Raw genomic sequence first — 27,358 nt, 5'->3', positions numbered from 1 at the left:
TCATCGCTCTGTCCACGCGGCTGTGGGGTAGCGTTCCAGCAGCGCGTTCCGCAGCTGGGCTGTGTGGATCTTGTCTCTGGTCTCCACGGTGCAGGTGACCTGGAAAAGGAATTAGGAGCATTCCTGATGGCATGGCAGCATTCTCAGACAAAGGCGTTTCCAGCTAAGTCCTAAAATGCACTTGGGAAAGCAAAATGATCAGTTTGACATAGAAACTCTGGACTTTACATTCCCTATCTATGCATGTGAGAAAACTGACATTATAGAAACTCTGGGACTCAAGTTCTCATCTATTATTTCAAAACCTTTCAGTAGTCTAACTCTGTTGTCTTCCAAGTTAGAAGAAGAAAGGCTGATCCTCTGCTGGCTCCCGGGCAAATAGTTTTGTACTCTTGGTCTCCCTAAGGCCTCCATTAACAACTTCTCCATTCCCTGGAGCAGGTATCTGATGCTGGTGCTGCCTCCTCCACTTCCGATGCTTGCTTCCCTTATTGCGACATTTCTGGGCAACATTTGTTCCAGCACCTTTGTTTTTCACACCTCTTGTATTCTCCTAATCTTCTCTCGTGAACTTATTCCCAAATTATCCATCCGTGCAGCATTTTGGCTGCTTTCCTCTAATCACACATTTTGTTACTGTTTCATAGAACATAGAATGGCCTGGGTTGAAAAAGACCACAATGATCACCTAGTTCCAACCCCATGCTATGTGCAGGGTCACCAATCAGCAGACCAGGCTGCCCAGAGCCACATCCAGCCTGGCCTTGAATGCCTCCAGGGACGGGGCATCCACAACCTCCTTGGGCAACCTGTTCCAGTGCCTCACCACCCTCTGATTTCATTCTGATTTTCTTTGCTTGCTCACTGCGTCACTTCTAGTTCACTGTTGCTCTGCCATTAAGTCAAACTAAACTCAGGTAAACTAGAACTTGAACTCCTACAATTCTGTGATTCTGTGTGATTCTGTGATTCTGTGATTGATAGGTCCCTTTTCTTCTCTTTCCTCCACAGTGACAATCCTGTCACACAACCTCTGAAAACAGTAACTTCAATGCCATTGTTTTCAATTCTTCTTTGACCCTTTTGATATCTTTTTCTACACGTTTGCTTTCCTATTGCATCAGTCTAAAATATAAAACAGGTGAGGCATCAACATGAAGGTGCAGAATGAGCATCCTAGGTGAATAACTCAAGCCACCTCTAACCCTGTTGCCATTATCACTGATGCCAGAATTGCCACATGGAAAAAGACCTCAGAATAATGGAAACCTAGCAAGGAAGGGATGCAGGATGAGTTGCAGTGTGACGACAGCAAGGCCAATCTACAGAGAACAGGAGCAGCACTAGTCATGGTAACTTCAAGGCAGACTCTTAGAGGCAGATGCCACGTATGATCTTCCTGTCACAACTGTATCCTTTACAAAAGCAATAAGGCAACACATAAAATTGTCTCAACTCACATGTGTTTATGACAACGCTTCTAAATAGGAAATTCGTGAATTCATGTTTCCTGGAATGAGTTTAAAATAACAATCAATAAACCATTAGGAGGACTATTGATAGAGAAACAGCTGTGAGCTCAGCTAATTGGGAAATTCAGTCTAAAAGATCTAGCATGAAATAAACCATAGTGTTTCTGTAATTCTTTGCTTCTTTTTCTGAACATAGTTCTATTCTTTTGTGTGCGTGTGTGTGATTCTTTGGAACAAAAATGATGCTAATTTCTCTCTCCACTGAAAAAAAGTGGGATTTCATCCAAAGAAAAGGACAATCACTGAGGACAGGATTAATAATGTGGGAAGAGGAGAGAACACTATGACTTGAACAAGGATCTAAAGGATATCTTGGCACTGAAGTTCCAACATTATCCACTCCATGTTTCACATAGAATTCCTAAAGCTTTGCAACCATATCTTTAAGAACACTGTAAATAATAATAATAATAAAAACAACCTCCTTTTTCAGCCATCCTGCTTATTTTGTCCTGAGCAAATCAACTGTTGTTAGGCTAGGAACCACTATGAACTTGTGAGGTTTGGCTCTGATTATTTTACAGAAGACAGTTGCTCTGCCCTGGGAAAAACATGGGAAAAATGTTGACTGATCATGTTAATTCTCCTCCTCTCTGTCTTATTTTCTGCTAGTGACTGAAATCAGAACGAGTTGGAAAGACTGGAACCAGACTTCTTATAAATATTTTGGATAAATAATGTCTTTTTGTTCTGTTTATGAACAGCATCCAACAAATGATAATGGCTATCGAAGTTGGTGTAGTCTATTGTAAATGTAAGACCACTACCAAACAACTCCAGGTATTCATCTGACCTTTTACACATGCCTAATAAAGGAAGAGAGGACATCTGTTCACAACAGAAGCAAAGAGCTGATCACTTTATAACAGCTACAGAGCTAAGCAACAAGGAAGGTAAGTATGTGGAGTATGGGAATTTGCTTTTCCCGTGTGGATTATGCCAATTTACACTGGAATTTTATATTCACAGACCTCCTTGCTCTTCACTTAACCTGGGAAGGATAATTTACATGAATGCCCAACAGGGCAATCCTCATACTCGTGGGTAGGTGTGAGAGGAATCCTCTCATTATTCTAGGGCATGTACTAACCTAGGTGCTGCTAGGAGGTTACCAGCCTACTGATGAGCTATGACTAAGTGCTGCAAAATGTATTTAATCTACTGCCTGATGTTTCTTATACTGCAGGCAAGATAATCCACAACAACTAAGGAAAACTTGTTTGAACTACTATAACTTGAAATCCATTTCATAAATGTAAGTAGCAGACATAGGCTTTTGATCCAGCAGAGCTCTCAGTGACTGCAGGACTATACTTGTGTAGGAACTTTTTTTTGTGTATTAAAAAGAATAACCCAGTTCATTTTATGGATTTCTCTCCTAGCAGATTGCACTTCTGCTGAACTAGAAAATAAAAAGGCTGTTAAAAGTAAAGACTTAACCATCTAGATGGATCCTTTACTGCAATTAGAGTTCTACTCTGTGGCAAGTAATGTAAAGATTGATTCCAGCCTAAGGATTTAGCTAGCCTGGTCTTTCTTACAGAAAGCCTACAAATAATGGAAGACAGAGGGGTCTTCACTGACTATTGCAGTCTTGTGTGTTTAATTTAACAATTAGAGAAGATAATTAGAAATAATTGAGGTGGTGAGCCAAAGAGGAGGAAAAGGTAAAGACTGATCAATAGTTATTACTCTGCACAACACCAAGCATATCCAAAAATTAAAATATAAATTAATTTGAATTAATTCTATCACAAATACAGTAAAGTTTGTAACTTTGCAGAAGGAGGAAATTTGTGAAATTCTGCTCTGCGTAACTGAACTCCCAGTCCTTCATGTGGGCATGTGGGCACTCTGCCTTGTAGATCAGATTTTCCACGATGTTCAAAATTATTTTGGGGTGCCCATCAACTCCCGAATGCCTGATATCTGCATGTTGTGTGTGGAGGTAGAGTAGCCACAGTGAGACAACACTGTGGAATAGAGGAAATGTGAGCAGCATTGTTGACTGTTGGTAAGGGTGAACAGTGATAGGACAAGGAGGAATGGTTTTAAACTGAGACAGGGGAGGTTTAGGTTGGATGTAAAGAAGGAAGTTTTTCACTCTGATGGTGGTGAGGCACTGGAACAAGTTGCACAAGGTGGTTATGGATGCCCCGTCCCTGGAGGCATTCAAGGCCAGGCTGGATGTGGCTCTGGGCAGCCTGGTCTGCTGGTTGGTGACCCTGCACATAGCAGGGGGTTGGAACCAGATGGTCGTTGTGGCCCTTTTCAACCCAGGCCATTCTGTGATTCTATGCTGAGTCAAATTATGTGGGTTTGGTGCATTTCTGTGCTCAAGTCAAAGACAGACCACAGCCAGCTAAAGCAATTCTTCATGTTCCTGACTTACTGACTTCATATTCCATTGCTTTAATTCTGGAAAGGATATTCACATTACTCTAAGGTGGCAGTCCTGAGCAATTCATGTAATATATTATTCATGATACACCATTCTTAGTGAAAATGCGAATTGTTTGTAGGCAAATCACTGGAGCTGCAAATGATAACTTCACTTACTTACATTGGTTTCAGTTCTATATAACAAATAAAGCTATTTCTATTATTCCTATTAAGATCATCAAAAACTGAGTAATTGTCTGAATTATTCAATGAACTCCTACTGGAGATGACTGCACACAGAAAGTGCACATTGAAAGTGCACCCTGCACTTCTATTTATGAAGTAATCATCAGCTGCCAGTAGCTTCTTCTTGGTGCAACGTAAGGCTTGAGAAAGCATAACAGCTGGGGTGAGCAACTTGAGCCCTTACCTTTGTCATACACTTGTGCTCAGGCCTGCTAGCATCAACAAGTCGTCTCAGCATTAAACAAGCCGGATAATAGTCAAGCAGTCAAGCACTCTTGGCTTCCTCAGACTGAGTTTCTAATTTTTAAAATCACAGTAAGATATTCTCTAACGCATTGTGCTGTGGAATGCCATTAAACAAAATGGCTGTATACTTCTGGAGGGCCTCAGAGGAAACTTACTGTCTGACTTGCCCAAGGTCATGCAGGAAATGCTCTATGGCATCCTTCTCATAGCTGAATAGCAGCGTGCTCGGCTATACTCTCTCAAAAGGCCAATAACATGGAATATGTTGGCATCTAGGGACTCCAATCCAACGTGCTCTACTCTGCTCTTTTACAAAATGCAGGTTGGCCTAAAGGGATTTACTCAAATTGATCTGAACAGACCAAAATAATTAAATGACTTCTAGCCTGAGGGGAATAAACTATGCATACAGCAGATATTACACTGCACAAACTGAGCCAGGAAATGGAGCACCACTGGGAAAATGTGTAATGTTATCATAAAGAAAAAACAACATTTGAGTTATGAATTCATATATTGTTGCAGTCAGAGGAAGATGTGATGGATGTTCTTTTTATGACTGGTCTCTTCCGAGTTATTTAAAACCAGAGCTGGGAAGAGGCCAGACAATCCCATAACTTCAAGCAGGCCTGGGGGCAGAGGGAAAACTGCACTGCTCCACGGTGGCTGCTTCTCTGCAAGGCTGCTGGAGCACCTCACAACCTGGCAGGCTCTTGCTGCTCCATTCCAGAAGTTCTCCTGCAGACATTCTGGTCACAGTGGTGAGGAGAAGACTTTCCTAGAAACTTGATGAGCTTAACACATTTTTTTTTTTTCAGATGAGTTGCCTGAGCTCAAATATGAGACACTCATTAAGCAAGTCAGCTGGTAATCTATAGCAGAGCCTTGCATGGTTTCATAACAAAAGTGTATCTCACCTTACCAAGTCACTTATAAATTTTGCTCATTGACTCCTAAGTTAGTGATAATATGAGATGTTACAGCTATGAAGTGGTTTACAGATGGAAGCATTTATTTAAACAATGTATTTTCCCACACTGGATGTGAGAGACATTACTAATAAAGATTGGTTTAACAAAGGCAAGCTGTGATTTCCTTTCCTTCCAACAACTGGGTAAACCATTAAATCTCTACTTTCGGTTAGCTAGTGATGTTAGATGACTTTATTCCTTAGCTCTCATCTGTGTTAATGCTTCCATATTCCTGGCCATCTAAATTGCTTCAATAGTTGTAAAAGCCTACAGAATTTATTTGTAGATTTGCTGAGAGCTTCTTGTCTGTTTCAATGTTGGGATCTTGGAAGCCATTTTCTATCTGCTCAGGTAAATTACGGTATAGTCCTCTGCAGGACAGAAATCTAGCATAAGACACAGGATAAGAAAATATCAAATAGGGATGGAAAGAGTCTGTATCCAAAAGAAAATCCCATGGTCTTCCAAGGAATGCGACCTGCCAATCTCTTTGCTCACAGCACTTCGTTAAGCACTGGCTGAACTCTGGTGTGACCATAAATCAGACATGGAAAGATTTGTTTCTCCTTGTTTCATCTTCCTCTCCTTTTTTTTTTATTTTAAAAATTTTTTTTAATATCTCTTATTTTTGCTAGTGGAAAATTCCAAAAGCAAAAAAAAATGTAGTTTGAACACAAAGCTTCCTTTTAGAAAGTCTTGACTACTTCAAGCACGGATCCTCCCACAGCCCGCACCAGGTGAATAAACACCCACCCATCAAGGCATATTTCCAGAAACATCCCTGAGTTTGAAGCCAAGTTTCCTTCCTTTGGAAATGAAGGGATCAATCCGTAAGGATGACTGCACACAGAGATGACAATCCAGACAGGATTGATTTAGTGTTTCACGTAAGCCACTACACTTCTGCACTGCTCTGTCAAACACAATCTATATCCACAGTTGAAGGTGTGTATTAAAGGTAGAGTAGATGTAACTATTAAGCCTTTCTTATTAATAGCACTGGTCCAACACACAATGATTTTCATTTCTGATCCAGATTTAAATGCACATTTAAATGCACACTTAATTTTTTTTTTTTTTTTTTAAATTATTTATACTGACCAAAACGATTCAAAATTCTGTGTGGGTCTGCTTTAGAAGCCAGTGCTCAAAAAGCATTGCTGGTACAGGGCTTTGGTTCTTACAAGCAATAAAAGAAACAAGCAAAACTTCCCCTACATGAGTTAGCTTTACTATGAAAATATGTGCATTCTTCTATTTCAGCTTAGAGCAAATGCATTTAAATGGTTAAAGGTAGATTAAATATTCCATCTTTCCCAATCACCCTTGTTTTAGTTTTCCAATAAAAGCTCTGCCATTCATTAGGTCTCACCAGACAGAACTACCTGCACAGCTATGGAGCTCTATATATCTGGATGAGTACTTTGTACTTCATATCTCATTACCCAATAGCCTCCCCCAGACTGGTTAAGAGCCATCACGCAAATCCAAAATCCAATTAAATTATTCAGGGACATGAGTTCCTCCCTCTAACCTTCTTGCAATACAGCACCATCAGATGCTTGAAGTGGAAAGTCAGTGAAAACACACCATGTTTGAAATGCAGACAGAAATACTGCATTTTTTCAATTCTCATTTCTCATTCACAGACTGTATTTACTGCGGATTCTGATAAAAGCAGAAAGGAGTCAGAGGGATTTTTCTACCCCATGTAATGTCACATTACACCAACCAGGGATCTGGCCTATCTTAGTGGCACAACACAAAATAATGCAGTTAGCCTCAGACACCTCAGAAAACTGGTAATAGCTTCATTGAAGTCCTTCACTACAATCATCTATTCTTTGTTTTTCTATATTCCTTTGTCAACCTACTCCTTTTATCTGTGAGTGGATCTTATTTATTCAGTTTATTCTTTACGTCCATAGCTGAAAATACTGAGCAGGTTTTGACGCTCAGATGAATTCATATCCAATGCAGGACTCATCACGTCCTTCCTCTAGCTGGGAAATTTGATTATTTTAGATTTAAAAGTGAAAATGGAAGAATTTTCTTACCAAACAGCATTACTGAATTCCATTATAAGCCAGGTTAGCAAAGTTTCCAAACTTCCACCCATGATTTCACAAACTAAGTCAGATTAGCCTTGGTTGGCAGCATGAAACCAGTGGAACCACACCTTTGGTTGGTTTGCTCAACCAGTTGAAATAAGAGATATGTCATGAGGTGAACAATCCTTTCAAGAGATGTCATTAATTGATAACATCTCCTCCCCATTATCATATCAAATACTCAGCAAATACTCCATTCTGTGCTCTTTGAGGTTAAGGTACAAAACTGATGCCCTGGTTGAAAACATGGATTCCTTAAGAGTAAGGGTGCTCTTCACGTTGCTGCATGGCAAGCTGATCTTTGGTAATTACAGCCAGACTACACAGCTGGCTCTTCTTGTTCTAGATGTGTGCTGCAGCTTGCTCATCACTTCCGGCACAAAACTATTTAAGTAATGAAGGTTTGCATTGAGTATTTCACTGGCTGTGTTGCAACAGCAGGTAAAACAGGTCTGGTAGTACGTGTGTGTATGCTGAGCGTTTGGTGAGGCAAGATGCTGTATAATGCAGGTGACATTATCAATTACACTGCTCTGAAAGTCACTGTGCACACTCTATTGGACTCCTCTGGTATCTAGATATCAGAATAAATAGGGTGATGTCAGCACTGTGAGAGGGCCTGGAGTTGCACATTATCTTACCTCAACACTGAAGAGCTCCGATGTCACAAATGTGCGTTCTTGTCTGATATCCAAAACTCTAGATGAAATAAGGGATAAAACAAGTGATAAATTACAGATTACAGCAAACTTTTGTTATTATAAAATTATTTTTGTGTTTGGACAGCAACTATCTGTGCAGTTTTCTGTGTTAGGCACTTGTTCTATGCTCCAGAGGTTATTTTACATAGGAATAAAAATAAAGAAAAAATACTTTTTCTGAAATGTAACACAGAAAACACAGATTAATTAGTAACCTATACTCTTGCCTCCAGAGTACATTTACAAACACGACCAAGTCTTTATTCACCTTTGTGCTCCATTTCACTGTTATCAGTCTGAGTTACCTTGCTTCTTCCCGAGCCAAAACTTCCAGTAGCTTTGAAACATCTGCTGGGCAGTCAGAAATCACCAGGGAAAATCTGCACACTCTGCTCTCAAGGGTCAGGGCACGAGCAATGCATTGCTGCAGCAAATGTAAATCCACATTTCCACTGCAAATAGCAATTGCCACTCTGAAAGAGAAGAGAAAATAGGATTCTCTCTTTTCTCTGCAAATGAGTCAGAAAGCACAGACACTGAATTCAATGTCACCTGAGCATCTGCGGGGACCACTCTTTCATAAACATATACTGCATTTCAGAGGGGCTCAGCCCTCTGTGTCAGCTATGCACAGGGTACAGGACCCTATGGAGCCATACTGTCTGAAACCACTCTTGTTTCACATTGTCACTGTTGATTTATTTTTGTTAGCACTAATTAGATGGACAATTCTAGATCTATTTCAAATTTAAAAAATGCAGCAGCGCTTTCACTTGCAAAGGGAGTCTCAGATTCTTAACAGTTAGATGTCATGCATGGTCTATGCTTTCTGTAAGCAAGCATTAATTAAATTCATCTCAAACTTGCAAAATGAATACAGAAATGTTTGAAGGGCAAGTGAAGAGCCACATGGTTAGTCCCTGATAACCTGCAGAGCCAGTCCTGTGCACTTTCCCTCTTATTTCAGCTGTGCTGAATTGAACTTTGTTGTCAGACCCTGTAAGCCTGTTCTGGGAAACTGCCTCAGTGGTATTTCAACATATCATGCTGTGCAATGGAAATTTTATCTTGTCTTGAGTGCACGTACATTTAAATACACTGCAGACTATACCCTGAGCTGGGGCTCAAGCTGCTTAAGTCCTAAGTGCTGAAGCCTAGATGTAAGAAAGGAGTTTTATTTAATGCTGAGCACAAGGGTAATCCCAGTGACTGTCTGGGCAGGAGTTCCTGGGGCTGGAAGGTAGGTGTCACCCAGTGACTACAGATGACAGCCTGGCTTACTTACTCTCATGGCAAAGACCCACTGCAAACCATTGACTTCCATAGGTGGGATGAGAAAAGGCAGCTGGTTGACAAGCCAACTGGGGCTGTGCACAACTGCCTTTTTCGCCATCATTTGAGATTATAGGAAAGTGATTTGTCTGGTGTCCAGACTGACACATGTCTTGTTCAGCACAGTCTTATGACACACGAATGGTATTTTCAGCCTGAAGTAGATGTCATGGACGAGAGCATTGGCAGCTCAAGGCAGAAATGATCACTCCTCCATTTCCCATCATGACAGCACTCCGCCCCACAGCTCCTTATGAAGCCCTGTTTGCAATAACTGCTGTACCTTTTACCCTTCAACTCAGGCAGCTTCCCAGCAACCAGTGCTGCAAGCCCAATGGCCCCTTCTGCATCAACTGTGGCTCGCTCGTACTCCAGCAATCTCAGCATTGAAATGAGGACGTCCTCCTCGCTGAGGGCCAGAAAGTGGTGTTAAAATGAAACAAAAAAAAACCCAGATAAAACAAATAGCAACCAGTAAATGAAGACAGTACATTTATGTATCAAGGGATTCCTTTAGCTCTGCTGAGAACATAATAATCTCACTGTGGTGTTAAAGTAAACTGTGTTGCTGGGAATGGAGAGTCTTATTATTTAACTATGATTGTTATTATTATTAACAATAAATAAATAAACAATAATTATTGTCTATACAATTAATATAAATACATAAAATAAATATAGAAATAATAATTATTAAATGACAGGGAGATATATATATATATATTTTTTTTACTTGACCCATTATGCTAACTATATCCCATTAGGTAAATGCAGTCTTCAAATTTGGCATCTCAGCAAAGACTGGGAAGACTTCTGCCAAAGGCTTCTTTCAGTTGGTGTAAAGTGCAACAAGAACACAGAGGGTTTTCACCCAGAGGGTGGTGAGGCACTGGAACAGGTTGCCAAAGGAGGTTATGGATGCCCCATCCCTGGAGGCATTCAAGGCCAGGCTGGATGTGGCTCTGGGCATATCCAGCAGGGGGGTTGAAACTGGATGATCATTGTGGTCCTTCTCAACACAGACCATTCTGTGATTCTATGAAGAACAAGTTCTATACCCAGAGCAGAAGAGGTTATTAGCAACAAGCAAAGAGTTTTGGCCAAAGGGGGCGGATACATGAAATTAGGCTCACTATCTCTGGTGTCAGCAAGATCATATTTGCGGTGATGCTCCCATAATATTATTTATTTCACTCTTTTTCTTCACCTACCTCACAGCAACAACCTTATCCACAAGTTTCCCAGTCAGCTGCAAAGAGTTGCTGCCAAAGCAAAGTCCACTCACATCTGCAAATTTTAAAATACAAAAATATGAGGCTGGCTGCTCTAGAAAAGTTTAACATATTTTAGAATCCAGACATTGTTTTATTTCCTTGATGAGCACAGCACATTGCTATTCTGAGATCTCAGGTTGCTTGATATTTATATTTGACAGACATCTCTCAGGAAGATTTTGCCATTTGGGTCCTTGTTATGAAAACCTCCTCAGTGCACAGTGAGTCCTCCATCAGAGAAGAACCACTCAGAGCAGCACTGGGTTTGCAGCCACATTAGGATAGCCTGCAAAGGAGCACAAAGAGAGGCAGAACTTCCCGAGTTATGTGATTTGTTTATAAAACCCCCATTTAACCTACAGCTTCAGGGGATTTTAACATCAGGTAAACAGGATATGCTTAATTTGCTTAAGACCTGAGTGTTTCTTATGCAAATTATATGGAAGCAACTGAATTGTTTATAAACACTGTTATTCTGAAAGCAGCTCTGCTAGTCTAAATACTTAAGCACCAGATCTTTCTGGCATTTTTTATAAATTAGTCTTTTACACAAGAGCTTCCCCATTGTCTTCACTGGCTCAGACATTGTGTGTGAGCACAGCGGTCAGATAAATACTCTCATATTTGTGAAGTGTTCCCCAAACATTTCGGGTACTGCAAAAAAGAAAGAGTACTGCACCTCAGAGAGGTGTGTCAGAAGCTGCTTTTACAACACAAACTGAATTCTGACTCTTCAGAAAAGTTTTTTTTTAATTATATTTAAACTGATTTAGTTGGAAAAGACCATGAAGAGGTGGGTGAAATCAATTATAGCCTTTATTTCACATCCAAAAGAAGAACCCATTTTCTCACCTCCATAAAAGTGATGGTTGTTGCAAGCCTGGTCTTCAGCTGGGTGGCCAGCCTTCAGGGACTGCTGCAATACAGGAAAGCTTTCAGATTCAACCCCCTGGGGAAGGCAAACAACAGCATTGTTTAGTGTTATGACAGAAGTCGCTGTCAAAGTCAACTCCAAAAAATCTACACCACATTTCTTCTTAGAATCAGCACTAACGCAATTTGAAATTCACTCATATTCTAAATGCGCATTCACTTTTCTATGCAGTTTAAATTTAAGAAGGGATGGGGAATATTTTTAGAACAAATTTCCATAGAAATTTCAGAGTGAACTGAAAATGAGTACAAAAGGCAAAAAGCTTTTCATCTTCCTAAGCGTATCATTTTTCAAAACGTACAAAAGACGCAGATGATGATAATGTGAAATCCAATCTCATTGCCATGTATGGGATGATGCATGGATACTGAGGAGTAAAGGTGAGCGGGAGGTGGAATTGGTTTCGGTATTTTAAGAAATCCTTCACAGAACATGTTGATTGAAAAATAAATATTGATTGAGCGTGTTATTTCACAGCTGTGAAATATCCATTTTGTGATTAGTAAAAGCTCCCCATTTGCTTTATCCTACCTTTTTATCTCATTCCTCATCACTTTTGAAGCAGAACTATGTTTGAAAAGAATGTATTGAAAAGCCTGATGATTAAATTACTGTCACCTTCTACGAATGGAGATTCCATTAATCTACAATGTCAAATACATCCATAAATTACAGCAGCAGAACTTCCTAGACATAAGTCCACAGCACTGTCATAATCAGGACAGCAATGCTACGTTATGGATCTTTAGAATCATAGAATGGCCTGGGTTCAAAAGGACCACAATGATCATCTGGTTTCAACCCCCTGCTGTATGCAGGGTTGCCAACCAGCAGACCAGGCTGCCCAGAGCCACATCCAGCCTGGCCTTAAATGCCTCCAGGGATGGGGCATCCACAGCCTCCTTGGGCAGCCTGTTCCAGTGCTTTACCACCCTATGAGTGAAAAACTTCCTCCTTCCTCCTTTACATTCCTCTTGAGCACTTTGAACTGTGGTATCCGAAGGGTCCAACTTTTCCAGTAAGAAATCAATCCAAAACACAGAACTGGATTCCATGTGCTTTGGAAGAACCTTCTTAAATATCTTAAATCCAGCCAGAAGGCAGGTGGCTGCAAGGCTCTCAGGCCCATCTTGCAGGGAAAGACCATGGCCACAGGTAGTACCCATCCCCAGCACAGGCAGTCCATGCCAGCAGATCACTATATTCCAGTGCTTTTGGAAATAAAAATCTGTGGCAAAAGTTATCAAAATGCAACTCTTGCTAGGTGAGAGCAAACTTACAATGACAGAAATACGAGGGTTGAGGTGTTTTAGTGCAGCAGCCGAGCCTGCCAGCAAGCCACAGTGGCCTCCTGCAGGCAAAATCACTGCGTCCAGCTTGGGCACCTGCTCGTACATCTCCAGCCCCACGGTGCCAAGGCCTGACAGGTACACAGCACTGTCCTCCCTGTGGGAAAGAAAGGCACAGATCAGCAGGGCTGTAGGAAAAGCATACGAGTAAATGCACAGTGAAGCCAGGAGTTGATGTGGTTGTAACACGCTTTGTGAAGAGTGATGTTCTCTACCAGATGAATATGTTGTGCCATTGACAAACAGGGAGGAGCGAAATCAAAATGTGAGAAAAAAAATTATGACAAAAGAAAACCCTACGAAAAGCAGAGGTACAAGTGCTGTAGGTATAGTCAGGTCAGCAAGTGCCTCAAGTCACCTGAATCTCTGCATTTGGGCCTAATAGGGGTGCTAGTTATCACATAGGAGTGGGTCCTACAATTAAAGCAGTAAACAGCAATCAGTGAGAATGTGCAGAACGGTTTGGCCATGGGTAGGCCTTCCAAATAGCATTTAGGCTGAAGAGCCCATTGCTCTGTTATCAACACCAGGGATTTACAGAGCTGGTAAGGAGACAAATCATTTTTCTATTGTCACCATTTCTTAAGTTCTATGAATTCTGGATGTTGTAGCCAAAACTAAAAGCAAAGTCTGAAAAGAAGTTCTTTTTCTCTTATAAGTGCACATCCATTATAGTTAGGAATTTTTATGAAATTTAAGCAGGTTTTTTTATTGTTGTTTTTTTTTGCAAATACCAGACTGCTCTGGAATTCTGTCTTTGCACAGACTAGGGCCAGTATCTGATGCTTTCACACTGCTTTGGAATACCTAATGAAAAGATAAGCAAAGGATTTGTCTGCCAAAACTCTCACTAGCAAAACACTTTCACACAAAGGTAATTTAATGAGCAGAACGAGGACAAACAGAGTCAAAACACTGAAGAAATGTCCACTGTGCAGTCATATGATTTCCTTGGATCTGTTTCTAAAAAGATGTTTTGAATTTTATTTAGATGTTGGCAATGCTGAAAATGTAGGATAAGACAGACAGTCAAGAAATTACAGAGGAACCAATAGCTGAACTCTTGAATTTATTGTGCTTATCAAAATACTTAGGGAGCTCTCTTCCTCTTTTCTATACATAACAAAATTTTTGTAAATATTATTGCCTCCTGATTTATTTACTTATTTTCTGGAGTCTTATTCACAAATAAGATTCAGAAGTTAGTTGTCCCTGCAATTCTGGGGACTTGCAAAGATGAATTAAAATGTGGAATACTCAACTTATGAACAGAACTGCTCTGACTAAAAATTGTTTCCAAAGGAGAGTGCTCTGTACATAAAGATTGATTAGACTTGAGAGTTTTAGATAAACATGGGTTTTTTACTAGTATCTAATTAGAATGCCAGTTCACTAATTAGCCTTAAGTTTCTTGTAATAAATGGGTGATTTTATTTGCACTGTGATTGATAATTTGCTCTTTCAGTATCATATTAGAGGAAGGGCAATGAAGAGGAGCAGATAATTTTAAAGATTGTATATTCAAACATGTATTTATGAGTGACAGGTAGAAATCTGGCCCTTTGCCATCTGAAACACGCAACATATCAATAATCAAAATGGGCTGCCAGGCTGCAGGTTGACAATGAAATTCTGACTTGGCAGTTAGCAGGCTCTAGTCCCGATGAAGGGCTCCAAAGCTACCTGCTGCCCTCCTTAGAGAGGTAGACTACCCAAACCAGAAGGGAACTAGGACATCTGATTGGTATTTGGATAAGGAATCACATGAGAAAAAATTGGACTCCCAAGGAAGGAAGGTGCGTAATTCATTGTGGCACCCTAATATCTCACAAATCAATCATTCTCACATCATCCCAAAGGTACTCCGTGATTTAGTGTCAATCTTCGGATTATATTTATCATAAGGTCCTGACTGACCACCTATAGAAACTGGAAATCCTGTGTTACCTGAGCAGCAATTGCGTAGACTTCATGACCGAATTCCACCTTGGAAAATCACATTTCCTTCCTGGAATTTTACAGGAAGTTACAACTGAATGAAAAATTCCCTCTCCTAATTCAACAGCTGCACGCTCATTTTCATAACACTGCATTTTAATTGCACACAAGAAATGGGACGCACTGACATGGACACACCCAACTACAGGACATTACGTGCACAGGTGAGACTTAAGAGAGGCATGTAATGCCTGTTTCAGAAAGGAAAGAAGGAGTTGCTGGTTAAGGAGATCAGAGAATCCACAAAGACACTTTTCTTTATCCCAGCAGTGCTGCAACAAGCCTGATCAATAAATACATTTCATCTCTTGGATCTCATCTGCCTACCCTAGTAGAGGACAGAGTCCTGGATCGTTGCAGTTGTTTTCAGTATTCACTTCTTACTTACATTTTTTTTTTTCTCTCCTATATTCAGTGAGCAATAAATAAAGAAAACAAACCCACCGGCTTGCATTGTGTGAGAATGCTTTTAGTATGTGGAAAAGCATTACTGTGATTTTTTAGGTATCAAAGGATAGTGTTGCTGAGGATTCTAGGCAAACTAGAATTAAAATAAAATAAAATTCCATTTCAGAAGTTCCTTTCTAAAGCAGAAGGATGGCTAGTCTTTTATGAGTGGCTTTGGCAAATGGTGGTGAATATGTGGCAGAAACACTGAAGATGACTTCTATCCATACATGCACTTGTCTCTCTGGGAAAATTATCCCCAGCCTATACCTAACAAAATGTGGCTCACAACTCCAAGCTTTTTTACATTGTCGCTATCTTTCAAGGTTGTTTTTTTTTTTTATTTTTCCTTTAGATTGTGAAAAAACTCATCTGTGAAGAGAAACATTTTAATTAAACGTAGTGATAGAGTGGATATCTACTTCTTACTACTTGAAGCAGAATAAATCAGTGTTTTGACATTATCAATGATAATGTCATTTAGAACTCATCAATGCCAGATGATTTACACATACTGTCCCTAGAGCTTCATGTGCCCAGAAGATATTGCCCTTACATAACACAAATAATTATTTGGGTAGGAGGTGAAGATTAAACATGAAATTATAATACAACAATTATTTATTATGTGCAAATGCAATAGCTGATGCAAGCCAACTGGGAGTGAATGCACTGATTGAAAAACATCTGTCAGAAATTTGGAAATCACAAGATTATGGAAAGCTATGGTTTCTCAAAAAGAACATGACTGGTTTTAAAATTCAGTGGAGTCTAGGGTACCTTCCTTGCAAGTCTCAGTCTGAGGAAAGGATGAGCCCATGGCAACAGCTGATGCACACCAACCAGCCCTGCAGCCTCCAGCTGCTAGCAGAGCTCCCTGTGCAGCTGTAGAGAACATTTTTTAATATTGCTTCCCTAGTGAACCAATTAAGGACTCTTTATATCTTGTTCATTCTGAAATCCTCTTTCCAAGCAATATCACCCATTATCGCTGTGTTTGTGACAGTAGGGCTAATAGCCCAAGGGAGCAGGCTCTCACTTCAGCAAGAGCTGTATCAACTCACAGTGGTGGATAAAGCCTTGCAGCCTACACAGAGGCAGCAATGGCCTGGGTGTGAGACTGCAACTTAGTGCATCAGAGGGAGCTGTGTCATGATAGCGATCCACCCCTCTGCCCTTTCAGTGATCTTACTTCAAAAAAGCTTAGAAGAAAGAAAACTGAAGGCAAAGGCAGAAGAGACCGCTAAGAGAGAAAAGGAAGAAAAGGAACACTGAACCAGTTCTAAATAATTCTACCTCTTGCTCTAATTGTATTTTTATTAGACCTGGCTTATTCCATGAGCTCAAATAGCTCACAAACTCCATTTTATAATTAACTACTTCAACTTTCAGTCATCCTTAGCTACTTTAAATACGTGTATGAAGTAGCCTCCTAATGAGCTTCCTTCAAGGAAAAAAAAAATTTGACAAGTCACACAAGATATTTTGCAGCATTAATCTCTTGCTCTATCCTGCACTTCCAAACCCTTTGTGTTTAAGGTTAACTTTAACCCACCTTGATCCTGAGAAAGAGACCAAAAACAGACCGAACCTCAGTGCATACTGACATGTTTCATAAAGATTTAACATACACCTGTAATTTTATATAAATATAAATATACATATATATGTACACACACAAGATATATTCATCCCATGAAGTTCCTGATCAGGAAGTTTCCTTAACCTTGGGAAAATGGGAAGCGCCTCATTTTAGATTCCATTCCAAAGTGTTACATAAAGATTTACTGTTTGCACCTTCGAAAATAAAAGTACCTCAGTTACAGGAGCCTTTTTATGATATATGAGCAAATGTTCAGTTAATGACAACTAATCAAACCACTTGTTTTTACTTTAGTGCTATGGTCTTTCTAAACAATCTGACTTCCCACTTACTCTTCCAGGTAGAGATAACCATTTTCCTGTGCCAGCCTTCTTGCATGCGTCTGGGAGTCCTTAGCTGTAGTGCCATAGGATATAACCATGGCACCGTACTCACGGCACATTTTCACTCTGGCAGGGGAAGTGCTGGTTGACATGATGACAAAAACTGGGATACGAAGCTCTGAGGCATGGTAAGCAACAGCCATGGAAAAGTTCCCATCTGAAGCCACAATCACTCCCTTCCTTTGCTGATCCTAAAAACACAGAAAAGTTTAATGCACATTATGCAGTGTCACAAATTTGTCTCATATAATTCTTGATCAGCCTAGTGGTCCGACATTTTTCTATTAGGAAGTTCTCTTTTCCTCTGCTGTCTAATAATCTTAGGGTATTATGAAACAGTACACACATCTGATGTGATTTTTAGACACAGAACTAAGACAGCATAAGATCAGTCCCTGTTCCTGGATTGAGATCCTTTTCCTCATCCACTGTCAATTTCATCGTCACTTCAAATTTGGTGGTTTCATGTATCAGAACACATACACATATAAGCAATCCCATCTAAACATCACAGGAAAACAGAAGGTTACACTTTGCCAATTATTCTTTCAAACATTTTAAGTATTCACCACTGGATTGGCCATGCATAAGTACAACATGTTACACTGAGGTATTTTTCACCCAGAGAACGGTGAGGCACTGGAACAGGTTGCCCAAGGAGGTTGTGGATGCCCCATCCCTGGAGGCATTCAAAGCCAGGCTGGATGTGGCTCTGGGCAGCCTGGTCTGCTGGTTGGCGGCTCTGCACATAGCAGGGGGTTGGAACTAGATAAGCATTGTGGTCCTTTTCAACGCTGGCCATTCTGTGATTCTATGATTTGCAGACCTATCTATGTTGTTTAACACAGTGGTTCAAAAGTCAAGAAGCACCACAGGTAAAGTCTAATTGTGTTTGATTGCTGTGAAACAGAACAAATTATTTATTTTTATACTTGACATTTTGTTATACCTGAGGCAGTGATGTCAGAAGATAAAGCACACCTCTCTCCTTCACAGATCCCGTGTACTGGAGGAACTCTTTCTTTAGGTAGAGGTCAACTCCATACAGCTTGGATAGCCTGGAGTACTGGACAACAGAAACATGATTATTGTGGTGATGGACCTAAAATTAAGAAAAACCTGCCCCATTCAGGCAGGCATATGAATGCTGTGCAGGATCCCCAAAATCCCCACAGCATTTACAAAATCCTGTGCTACAAGCTCCCACTTGCTGCTCCCTGTGAAAATCAGGCTGCAGAACTTAAGGAAATTGCTTCAGAAACTAAGAGGATAGCAGTTCCTAACCTAAACACCCTAAATTATAGAGACTGCTTAAACAAAACAGGAGAGCACTGGACATGAAATGCTGCTTTACTGGACCTTCACATACCTCACCACTGCTACTCGTTCTGTTTTTTAGAGCATCTTGGATTCTACAGTAAGGAGAAAGGATTTGAGGAGTTGAATCCTGTGACTTTGTGCAGTTGCTGCCTCCTACATTTAAAATGAACATTAGTCATAGAAGTGGTATACTTCAGGTATGTCTTTTTTTAAGTATTGATTGTCAACATTTTAACTCTTCAAGTTTTCTTTTTCTGCTTTTTTTAACTGAGGCTTTTTTACATGGCATAAATACAACAGCTATTTCTAGCAATGGAGGCGTCCATCTATACTCACCTGTAGCAACCCAATGTGTGACCTTTTAAGACTCAATGTCCCACCCTCTAACTTTTCCCTTTTGTAACCTTGTCCTTATCAAGGAACCACAGATACCAAGTCTGAGGATACCAAGTCAGCACAGTGCAGCCTCTGCTTGGCATCCATAAAGCCAACACAAAACAACATAAAAGTTCCTACATCAGGGCCCAAATCGACGTCCAATTCAATTCTCAGTCCTTGCTTCCCTTTATTTAATACCTCTGTAACATCTCTTATGAGCATGCATCATGCCATGTCTCAGCTTCAGGCAGATTGCTGACTGAAGGAGGATGCTTCACTCATGGTACTGCCTGGAGTTTAGGAACCAGGATGCAAAGTATTTGTCTGTTCAGTTAATCGAGTAAGTTTTAGTCAAACTTGCTTCTTTATGCAAATGAAAGGTCTGAAAGCGGCTCTTACCTCCCACTCTAGAATTCCATCTAAGCTATTTAAGTTAAGGGGCAGAGCTGCCTGAGAGCAACTGTGAATAGGCCCAAGAGAACTTCACTGCCTGTAGGCAGTGTAGGAGTAGGAGCACAGGTACAGGTACAGAGTAGGAGCACTGTCAATGTATGAGGAGCTCCATATCACACAGATGCCTCTGCAGGGACAGAAGATGGGCACTGTGGTTCACACTCCCTTTCTCACACTGTGTGTAGAGCAGGAGCCATGCTTAGGGAGCAGTTAGGGAGTTAGGACTGAGGTACAGATCCCAGTACTTGGGAGTTGTTTGTTGGATCCATCCAAGCAGGGGGTGCAAATGAATCCTGCTGTGGGCATGTGGCCAAGACTACCCTTATTCTGGGAAAAGAGCCAAACAAAAAAAACAACAAAAAAAACCTACTGAAAATCATTATGATACCTCTGGATCAGGCACAATCTAGTGCTGTTGCACTGCAGACCCAACTGACCTGCACCCACAGACTGCCAGCCCCAGATAGGGGCTCACACATCACGTTCCCTTTTCCATGCAGTCCAGAAAGACAACTGACAGCTGGTGAGGCCAGTGGTGTGCCCAGGAAGACATCTCTGCAGAGTGACTTGGGGCTGCTCTGCTCAACAGCCACTTAGCAAAGACTCCTTTCCCACAGCAAGAAAAAAAGGAGATCAGCCAAACAGTGCCTACAGTCGTCTTCCTGAGGAGCTCCCAACAGCAGAAAGACATCTTGAATCCAATAGCTGAAGTCTGCACTGAAGAGATGGTGCAACTGCACCTCTCTTACGTTTGAACAGACGCTTCTGCATCTACAATGAGAGCGTTTCCATGTGTGTGTTTCTCAATGCCCTTGTTTTGTTGAAGAGGCATGTGGCAGAACCACCTGGTCACAGTACAGAGCCAGGCTTCCCAGGCTTACCCGGCCAGAAAGCAATATCTGATCCTTCACACTTCCCAGATGCGTGGGCTGGTTCCAAAAAAGACCCCCTCACTTGACTCCTTACCCTGACACTAACACAGGGACTCCCTGTAGCAAGAGTTTTTCACCAGGAGCATAATACCACATTGCATTAAGTCAGTGCCTAATGTGGTTTATCCTTTGTTTACAGGTCACTGCAATCTTTGAGGATTACACTTTGCAGTTAGCACAAACAGGTAAGTAGAAAATGATTACTGACAGTTCACAACAACTAATATGAACTCAGGTCATCTCACACAAATCCATCTGCTACAGTGAATGCTCTTCATTCATTTCCGACCAACTTCTATTAAAAAAATAAAAGCACTATTAAGAGAGCTTAAAGCCATAAGAATCCCCTACCATGCAAGGGGTTTTCTGAACACCGGACTGGATTTTGAAAGCTGCTGCACTAATGTCTTCAAATCGAATCAGTTTGTTGTGGCTGGACAGGCTGGTCCTGCTGCTTGACTGAGGGAGGAGGGAAAGGGCATCCCCAAGTAACTCCTCATTACGGCTGACTATCTTCATTTCCCACGTCTTCACGTCCCCATTGAGGTAATCCTCCTCAACGAAATCTTTCAGTCTTTCGGGGTTGATTGGTGGTGGCCTCTGCCCAATGTGTCCATTTCTTATTGGCCCATCCTTACAAAGGCGAAGATCACAAAGTGCTGGACCATCTTGTTTCTTTATTTTACTGTCATCCCTGGAAACAAATAGGAAAGCTTAGGTGATTAAAGGCTTGAATTTAGCATTTAAGTTACTCTTAAATCAATTGCACATCTCAGTTGCTCTTTGCAAGCTTCAGACTAAATTATTAACATCTTCTTAACTATCTTGTAGATGGATTGAAAGCTACTGTGACCAGTCAGTTTTCACTAAAGGCACAGATGACTTGACAGGCAGACAAATTGTGTCATAGCCAATTAAATAGGAAAAATATCATGCACGCTGTCTGGGCAGGCAGAAAATACTTGGTCTTTGGAAAAGAGCTGATAGTGTGCCTGGCCTGTGGATATAACTGTGCAAATAGTATGAGTCTCTCTACATAAAGTAGAAGGAGAAGAATCTCTTGGAAGAGATTACTTTCTAAAAAATCAGCATGGTAAAATATGTCAGAGATAGACCATAGGCCAAAGACAAAAAACATTCACCAGCTTTGCAAAGTAATTTCAATTTAAGCTATGCAGTCATTCATCAGCAGAATAGGTCAAAGCAAATGTCATCCTAATTCTAGAGCAGCAATGTGCATTGTAATAAGTTTGTAAAAGAACTTCAAAAATATTAAGAAACAGCTGCTTTTTGAGCAACTGCCCTACTTTTAACAGTCCATTTTCTATGTGGTTCCATAAGCTATGCTTGAAGCTCTGCTTCCTATTACACCTCCAGTTGTCCCATTGAGGAGTTCACATAACAATATGAGCAGCGCAAGGGGTTCTTTTTAGTGGGAACTATTAGTGATAGGTGGATGGTTGGACTGGATGATCTTGGAGGTCTTTTCCAACCTTGGTGTTTCCGTGATTCCGATTCTGTAATGTTTGAATCAAGTACTATACTGGTGGCATCAGTCATTCTTAAATCTTCTCTCTCCAAAATGTCTCGCATCAGTGCCTATTTTCTAAAACATACAAACAAATAGATAATTGATACAATTTTAATTTATGTTGACATTCATGATTTACGACATTGTCCCAAGAGGTATCTTAAAGCTGATACATCCAAAGAGCAGACATTGTGTTTTCAAATTAAATAGTGTATCAAGTAGATCTGTTCTACACTTTGCTGCTCATTTCTTCTCGTTTGGGGTTAAAGAGTTGGAACATTTAGTAAGGATGTTTGAGTTGCTGTGTTAGGCCTAGTGCATGTTAGTGAGCTTAATGCAGATATGAGAATCAGATCAAACTGGCAAACTTGTCATGGCACAGCCCACGGATCTGGAAACCAAATGGGACTATTGCATAAACAACAACTGCTGTGATGTAAGGGACCACACCTCTGCTAGGAGCTCATCTCTGCCATCCGCAACGCCCCCAAAGAAGTAAAACCCTTTTCTACACAGTAGCAGATTACCACTCCAAAAAGAATAGAACATATTTATCTTATCTCTAATTCTCTAATCATGTTATCTAAAGTGTTTAGCAAGCATTAGCAATGAATGATATTATGCTGGGTTTAAGCATAGAGTGAAATACAAACATAAAATATAACGAGCAAAAACCTATGATTTTTTCCAGGTGGTTTTTTTTACTGATTGGAATTTGAAACAGGAAATACATTCTCATTTGCTCCCAGTGCCTGCTGCAATGAACTACAAAAGGTCTGTTAAAAAGATAGGCAAAAGTCCATTGATAAATCAGGGTTCTGCTAGAAAGTACAAATTACAGGGTAACATCCTCCCATTCTAGTGCCATCATATGTTTTCCCATCAGTCAATATAAAAAAAAAAAAATTAATTTCTGGCCCTATTCTGAGATTTTCCTCTTTTTTTTTTTTTTTTTTTTTTTTTTTTTTGGCAGAATAAAGGAGAATTTTGCAGCAGAGCTCTTGTGAGCATCTGCCAAGGTCCCTAATGAAGACAATATCTTATAACCATTAAAAAAAAGTCGAATGTTAAAAATGCATAATCTTTTCAGGCTTGAGATAGTTTTAAAGCACATCTGAAACATTAACATCTCAGCATGTCATATGGAAACAATCATCTGTTTGCATCTGAAAGGTCAGCAGCCTCGTTAACAAAGGAACTTCATCATCCTATTTTATATACTATTTTCTTTGGATTAATATTTTTTCTCCTTCTATGTCTATATTTTTCAGTTACACTGGTGAATGACATTTCCCCCATTGAACCCATCTGGGTGAACACATGTGCTTTCAAACCTACAAGGGAAGCAGCTGTTTTAGTTATGACAATTGATCACAAACAAGCAACTAATACTCCTGTTGGGTTAGATATATCTATCTCCTCCAGCACAGCCCAAGAACTTTGCACAAGCCACCTGTATTCATTTCCTTCACAAGAGCAGCCAACATCAGCAGTGAGACATGCAGACACCAACCCATGCCTTCCCATGCACAGCCAGAACACAGCTCCTTGTCCAGAGGTCATGCCCAACAGATGAAAGTGCAGAGCCAATGTAAATACAAACCCTGGCGCTAGAAAACATTGCTCCTTTCCAATGAATTGCTTTTCCTTTTATGGAGTTTGTTTAGGAAAGTTTTCACGAGAAAGTCTGTTTGTCTCCAGCATAAAGCAAATATTCAGCTGGAAAGTTTTGTGACACGGTTATAGAACATGCCATTTTACCTTTAAAGTGATTAGTAAAAGTAAACACGGAAAAAAATCCAACAATTTATAAACCTACTTTTTCAAGAACAGCTGCTCAGCATAACTGCAAAAAACAAAAGAGAAGATCCATATGCAGACATTCCACAAATCATTAAGGGACTGGAAAAATTATCACATTTATCAACAGACAGCTTTAAATAGTTTAAAGTCTCAAAGCCAATACAAAGACAATCTGTGCCAAAATGTACTCCTACAAGGATAAAACACAACGACCCAGAATGGAGCTCTGCTTCTAGGCTGCCGTCTTGAATGCGCTGATATTTTCTCATCAAGTCACACAGCACTGGGGAAAACAAGCTTGGAAAAACAGTAATATTCATACAACAATGAGTTATTAAAAGCAACAGAAATAATGTTTAGAAGATATATGGAGGTCGGTCTAACCATGACAGTTACATGCATTGTTCAAGAAGCTATCTATGGCCCAGGAAGACCCTGAGCACTTGTTTGGCAGACTCCACAAGACAAAATGAGAGAAAGTGCCATTTTTGAGCATCTTATTCTTGTCTCCAGACTGTCATTATGGTCACCACTACAAAGAATATACAGCCAGATGGCCTCTTGCTTGGACCCAGCGGTCAGCATTTTGATATCTGGCACACCCGCAGCAGCGTTGGCATGTTTAGCAACATGTGTCACGACAGTGCATTTGTAGGCAGAAAATAACATCCTCACTGAAAACTCAGTGATTTCCACAGCAGTTTTTGTCACCTGCATTCACAATACAGACTCACTGTGAGGAGGGGCTGACAGCACAGCAGAAGTTTTAGCATCCTTAAAGCTCTACGCCGTGAGAAGAATTTCAAACTCCAGTACATCAGTCAGACTGATGCAGCACAGCGCAAAGTGGCTGCTGCTAAGCCTGAGTGCCACATCAATCCATCCCACTGAATTGGGATAGACCTGCAACCCAACATAGCAGCATGTGCAGACAGACGTACATATATGTACATGTAATCTATACATGGATTTCTTTTTTATTTCATTCTTTTTAATGCTATTGTGGGGAAGAGGTTTCCTCTGTGTTCATATCCATACACTACCATCATCTTCACACTTCACTCTCCCCCACCTCTTTCTTCTCTGCCTCAGACCTCCACATCCCTCTGAAACACTCCTGATTTATTGCCATCCCTTTCTTCATTACCTCTTAAACCTTCCTGTTCCATCTCGACACATTTTGGCAATATAATCCTTGTGAGCTGTCCTGCTTTTGCAAAATCCTCATTGACACTCCCAGTACATTTGTTTGCATGCCTACGAGTTTTTTGTTTTTTCTCCAAACACAACCAAATGCTGCAATAGCAGCTGTTCTTAAGTCACAGAATCATAGAAACATAGAATGGCCTGAGTTGAAAAAGGCCTCAAAGATTACCTAGTTTCAACCCCCCTGCAGCAGCCTACTCAAGTTGGTCTTGAAAAAGATGAAGAAAATGATGATTCATTTCTTGATGAAAAAGATAGAAGAATAAAAAATTGCTTTAGATAGCTAAATGTCATACAAAGGTTACCAAATCACGCAGAACTCACTAATATCCTTCCCTAAACAGAAATACAAAATCAGTGAATAGGAGCTCACCTTTGATGACAGAAAGTGGGGCATAGACAGACAGTGTGACTCGCCTAAGACTCCCGCAGGAAGTTCATAGCAGGGCTACTTATTAGAGTGTCTTAAAGATGAGGAGATCATGGCTTAGCTCCTAGCCTGCATGACACAAATGCTAGAGGATGTATGCACATGTGGCCATCCGCCATGGACAGGTACAAAACAACCAAGCCTTGAAACCGAGCTCACTGCAGGCACTGATAACTCCACTTGCCCTGTGCAGCAGTTTGACAAAATTAAGTGGTTTTACAGTGAGCCCAAAGGAAGCTGACACTCATGCAGGGAATAACCAAGCCTCGTTATTACCATTTTAAAAATGTACCTTCAGTTTTAGCAATTCAGAGAAACTGCAGCTGGAGTTGTATCTGCAATGTATCTGCATTCACTGATGAATTCATCCCCATTTTTCTGTACTTATTACTATAATGTCTTTGCTAGTTACTGGCACTAGCAAGTAGGCGCCAGCTGCAAAAAAGATAATGTGAGAAAAAATAACCTGAAAGCAAGAGGAACTCAGAAGGTCACCCTCCTGGTTACCTCTGCTCCAACAGCTCCCAAGTGTCCCTCGTACAGACTCTTCTGAGCACCTTGCAGAGAACTCTCATGTTGTGAAGGTCAGATGGTCAGCACAGAACCCTGCATGCAGCTTGACAGTTAAAACTCTTACAGAGGTTGACTCTTCCTCTTGAAGCTAAATCTATTCTGAATTCAGACATTCTCTTGTGATTAACGCATTTCATAATTCACCCGTATACTACAGAAGGGATGACATAAACATAATGAGAGGAAAATAACAGTTCTGTGATCAAGTGACTGGTTGAAGATTCTCAGTTCACTGCAGACATGCTGTGTGACTTCGGGCAAGCCATTCTTCAGGTGTGAGAGTGGGAACTTCTCATCCCTTTTGGTGTATTTTCTCTCAAGCTGTCTGTTCCATAGGGGCTTAGGTTTCTTGGAAAAATATGCTTTTAACTTATGCAACAATATATAGAAAGTGGAACATTATCACAGAAATCATAGAATAGCCCAGGTTGGAAGGGACCTCAAGGATCATGAATCTCCAACCCCCCTGCCACATGCCGGGCCACCAACCTCCACATTTAATGCCAGACCAGGCTGCTCAGGGCCCCATCCAGCCTGGTCTTGAACACCTCCAGGGATGGACCGGGCATCCACAGCCTCTCTGGGCAGCCTGTTCCATTGCCCCTTTTTATCCATCATCTGGGAACATCACATCTTACTAGCAATGTCCAGATAATAAAGCAGGGGGAGGAAACTAGGAAAAAGGTTAAGAGTGATTTTGTGCCAGCACGGCTGTGTCACAGAGGTGCAGCGCCATGGTCAGTGCCATTCAGTGGCTCTGGACACTTCCTAAATTCCCCCCCTTGTCTGAACACAGCAATACAAACAGGTTATAAGCTCCGGAACAAAGGTAGGTACTTAACATCTATCACAGCAGAATGCTATATGACCTGTCCCAAAGTAAATTTTGGGCAATCGATAGGCCTGCCTGAGATTTTCCTAATACATGCCCACAGAGAAGTCACAGATCTGAGCATCAGCTTCAGGTACTCACAGCTCCACTGCTTCCAGTGGATGACTCCAGGAGCACCTCACAGCCACAGAACCCCAGGAGACATTGGAAAATTACCAACAATCTTTTTTTTTTTTCTTTTAAGAAAGGAAAATAGAAATCATTACCTATACAGCACAGCGACTAAATAAACAACGAGGCGAAGCAAAACTCCAACTATGACACAGTAAGGAGGCAGGAGGGGTCCAGGGGAGGTCATGTCCACAAGTCTGGCCCTGGGTGGACCCAAAGG

The 27,358-nt window shown here is 40.8% G+C and overlaps 1 protein-coding gene across 1 annotated transcript; it reads right to left on the bottom strand.

Moving 5' to 3' along the window:
* On the bottom strand, positions 1 to 27,358 carry LOC306947100 (L-threonine ammonia-lyase-like; the record flags this gene model as incomplete). The annotated part of the gene is made up of 12 exons (XM_079536304.1): positions 27,234 to 27,358; positions 23,943 to 23,969; positions 20,944 to 21,286; positions 18,459 to 18,575; positions 17,459 to 17,700; positions 13,010 to 13,175; positions 11,648 to 11,744; positions 10,733 to 10,808; positions 9,805 to 9,930; positions 8,495 to 8,662; positions 8,130 to 8,187; positions 1 to 99 (listed from the first exon to the last, which is right to left on the bottom strand). Exons 1-12 carry the CDS (start codon positions 27,323 to 27,325, stop codon positions 1 to 3), a joined length of 1,611 nt encoding a protein of 536 aa, XP_079392430.1. The 5' UTR covers positions 27,326 to 27,358.

The sequence above is a fragment of the Tetrao urogallus genome (assembly GCF_951394365.1).
Source record: "Tetrao urogallus genome assembly, chromosome: 5".
NCBI classification, from domain to species: domain Eukaryota; kingdom Metazoa; phylum Chordata; class Aves; order Galliformes; family Phasianidae; genus Tetrao; species Tetrao urogallus.
This window is presented reverse-complemented; position numbering and strand designations above follow the sequence as displayed.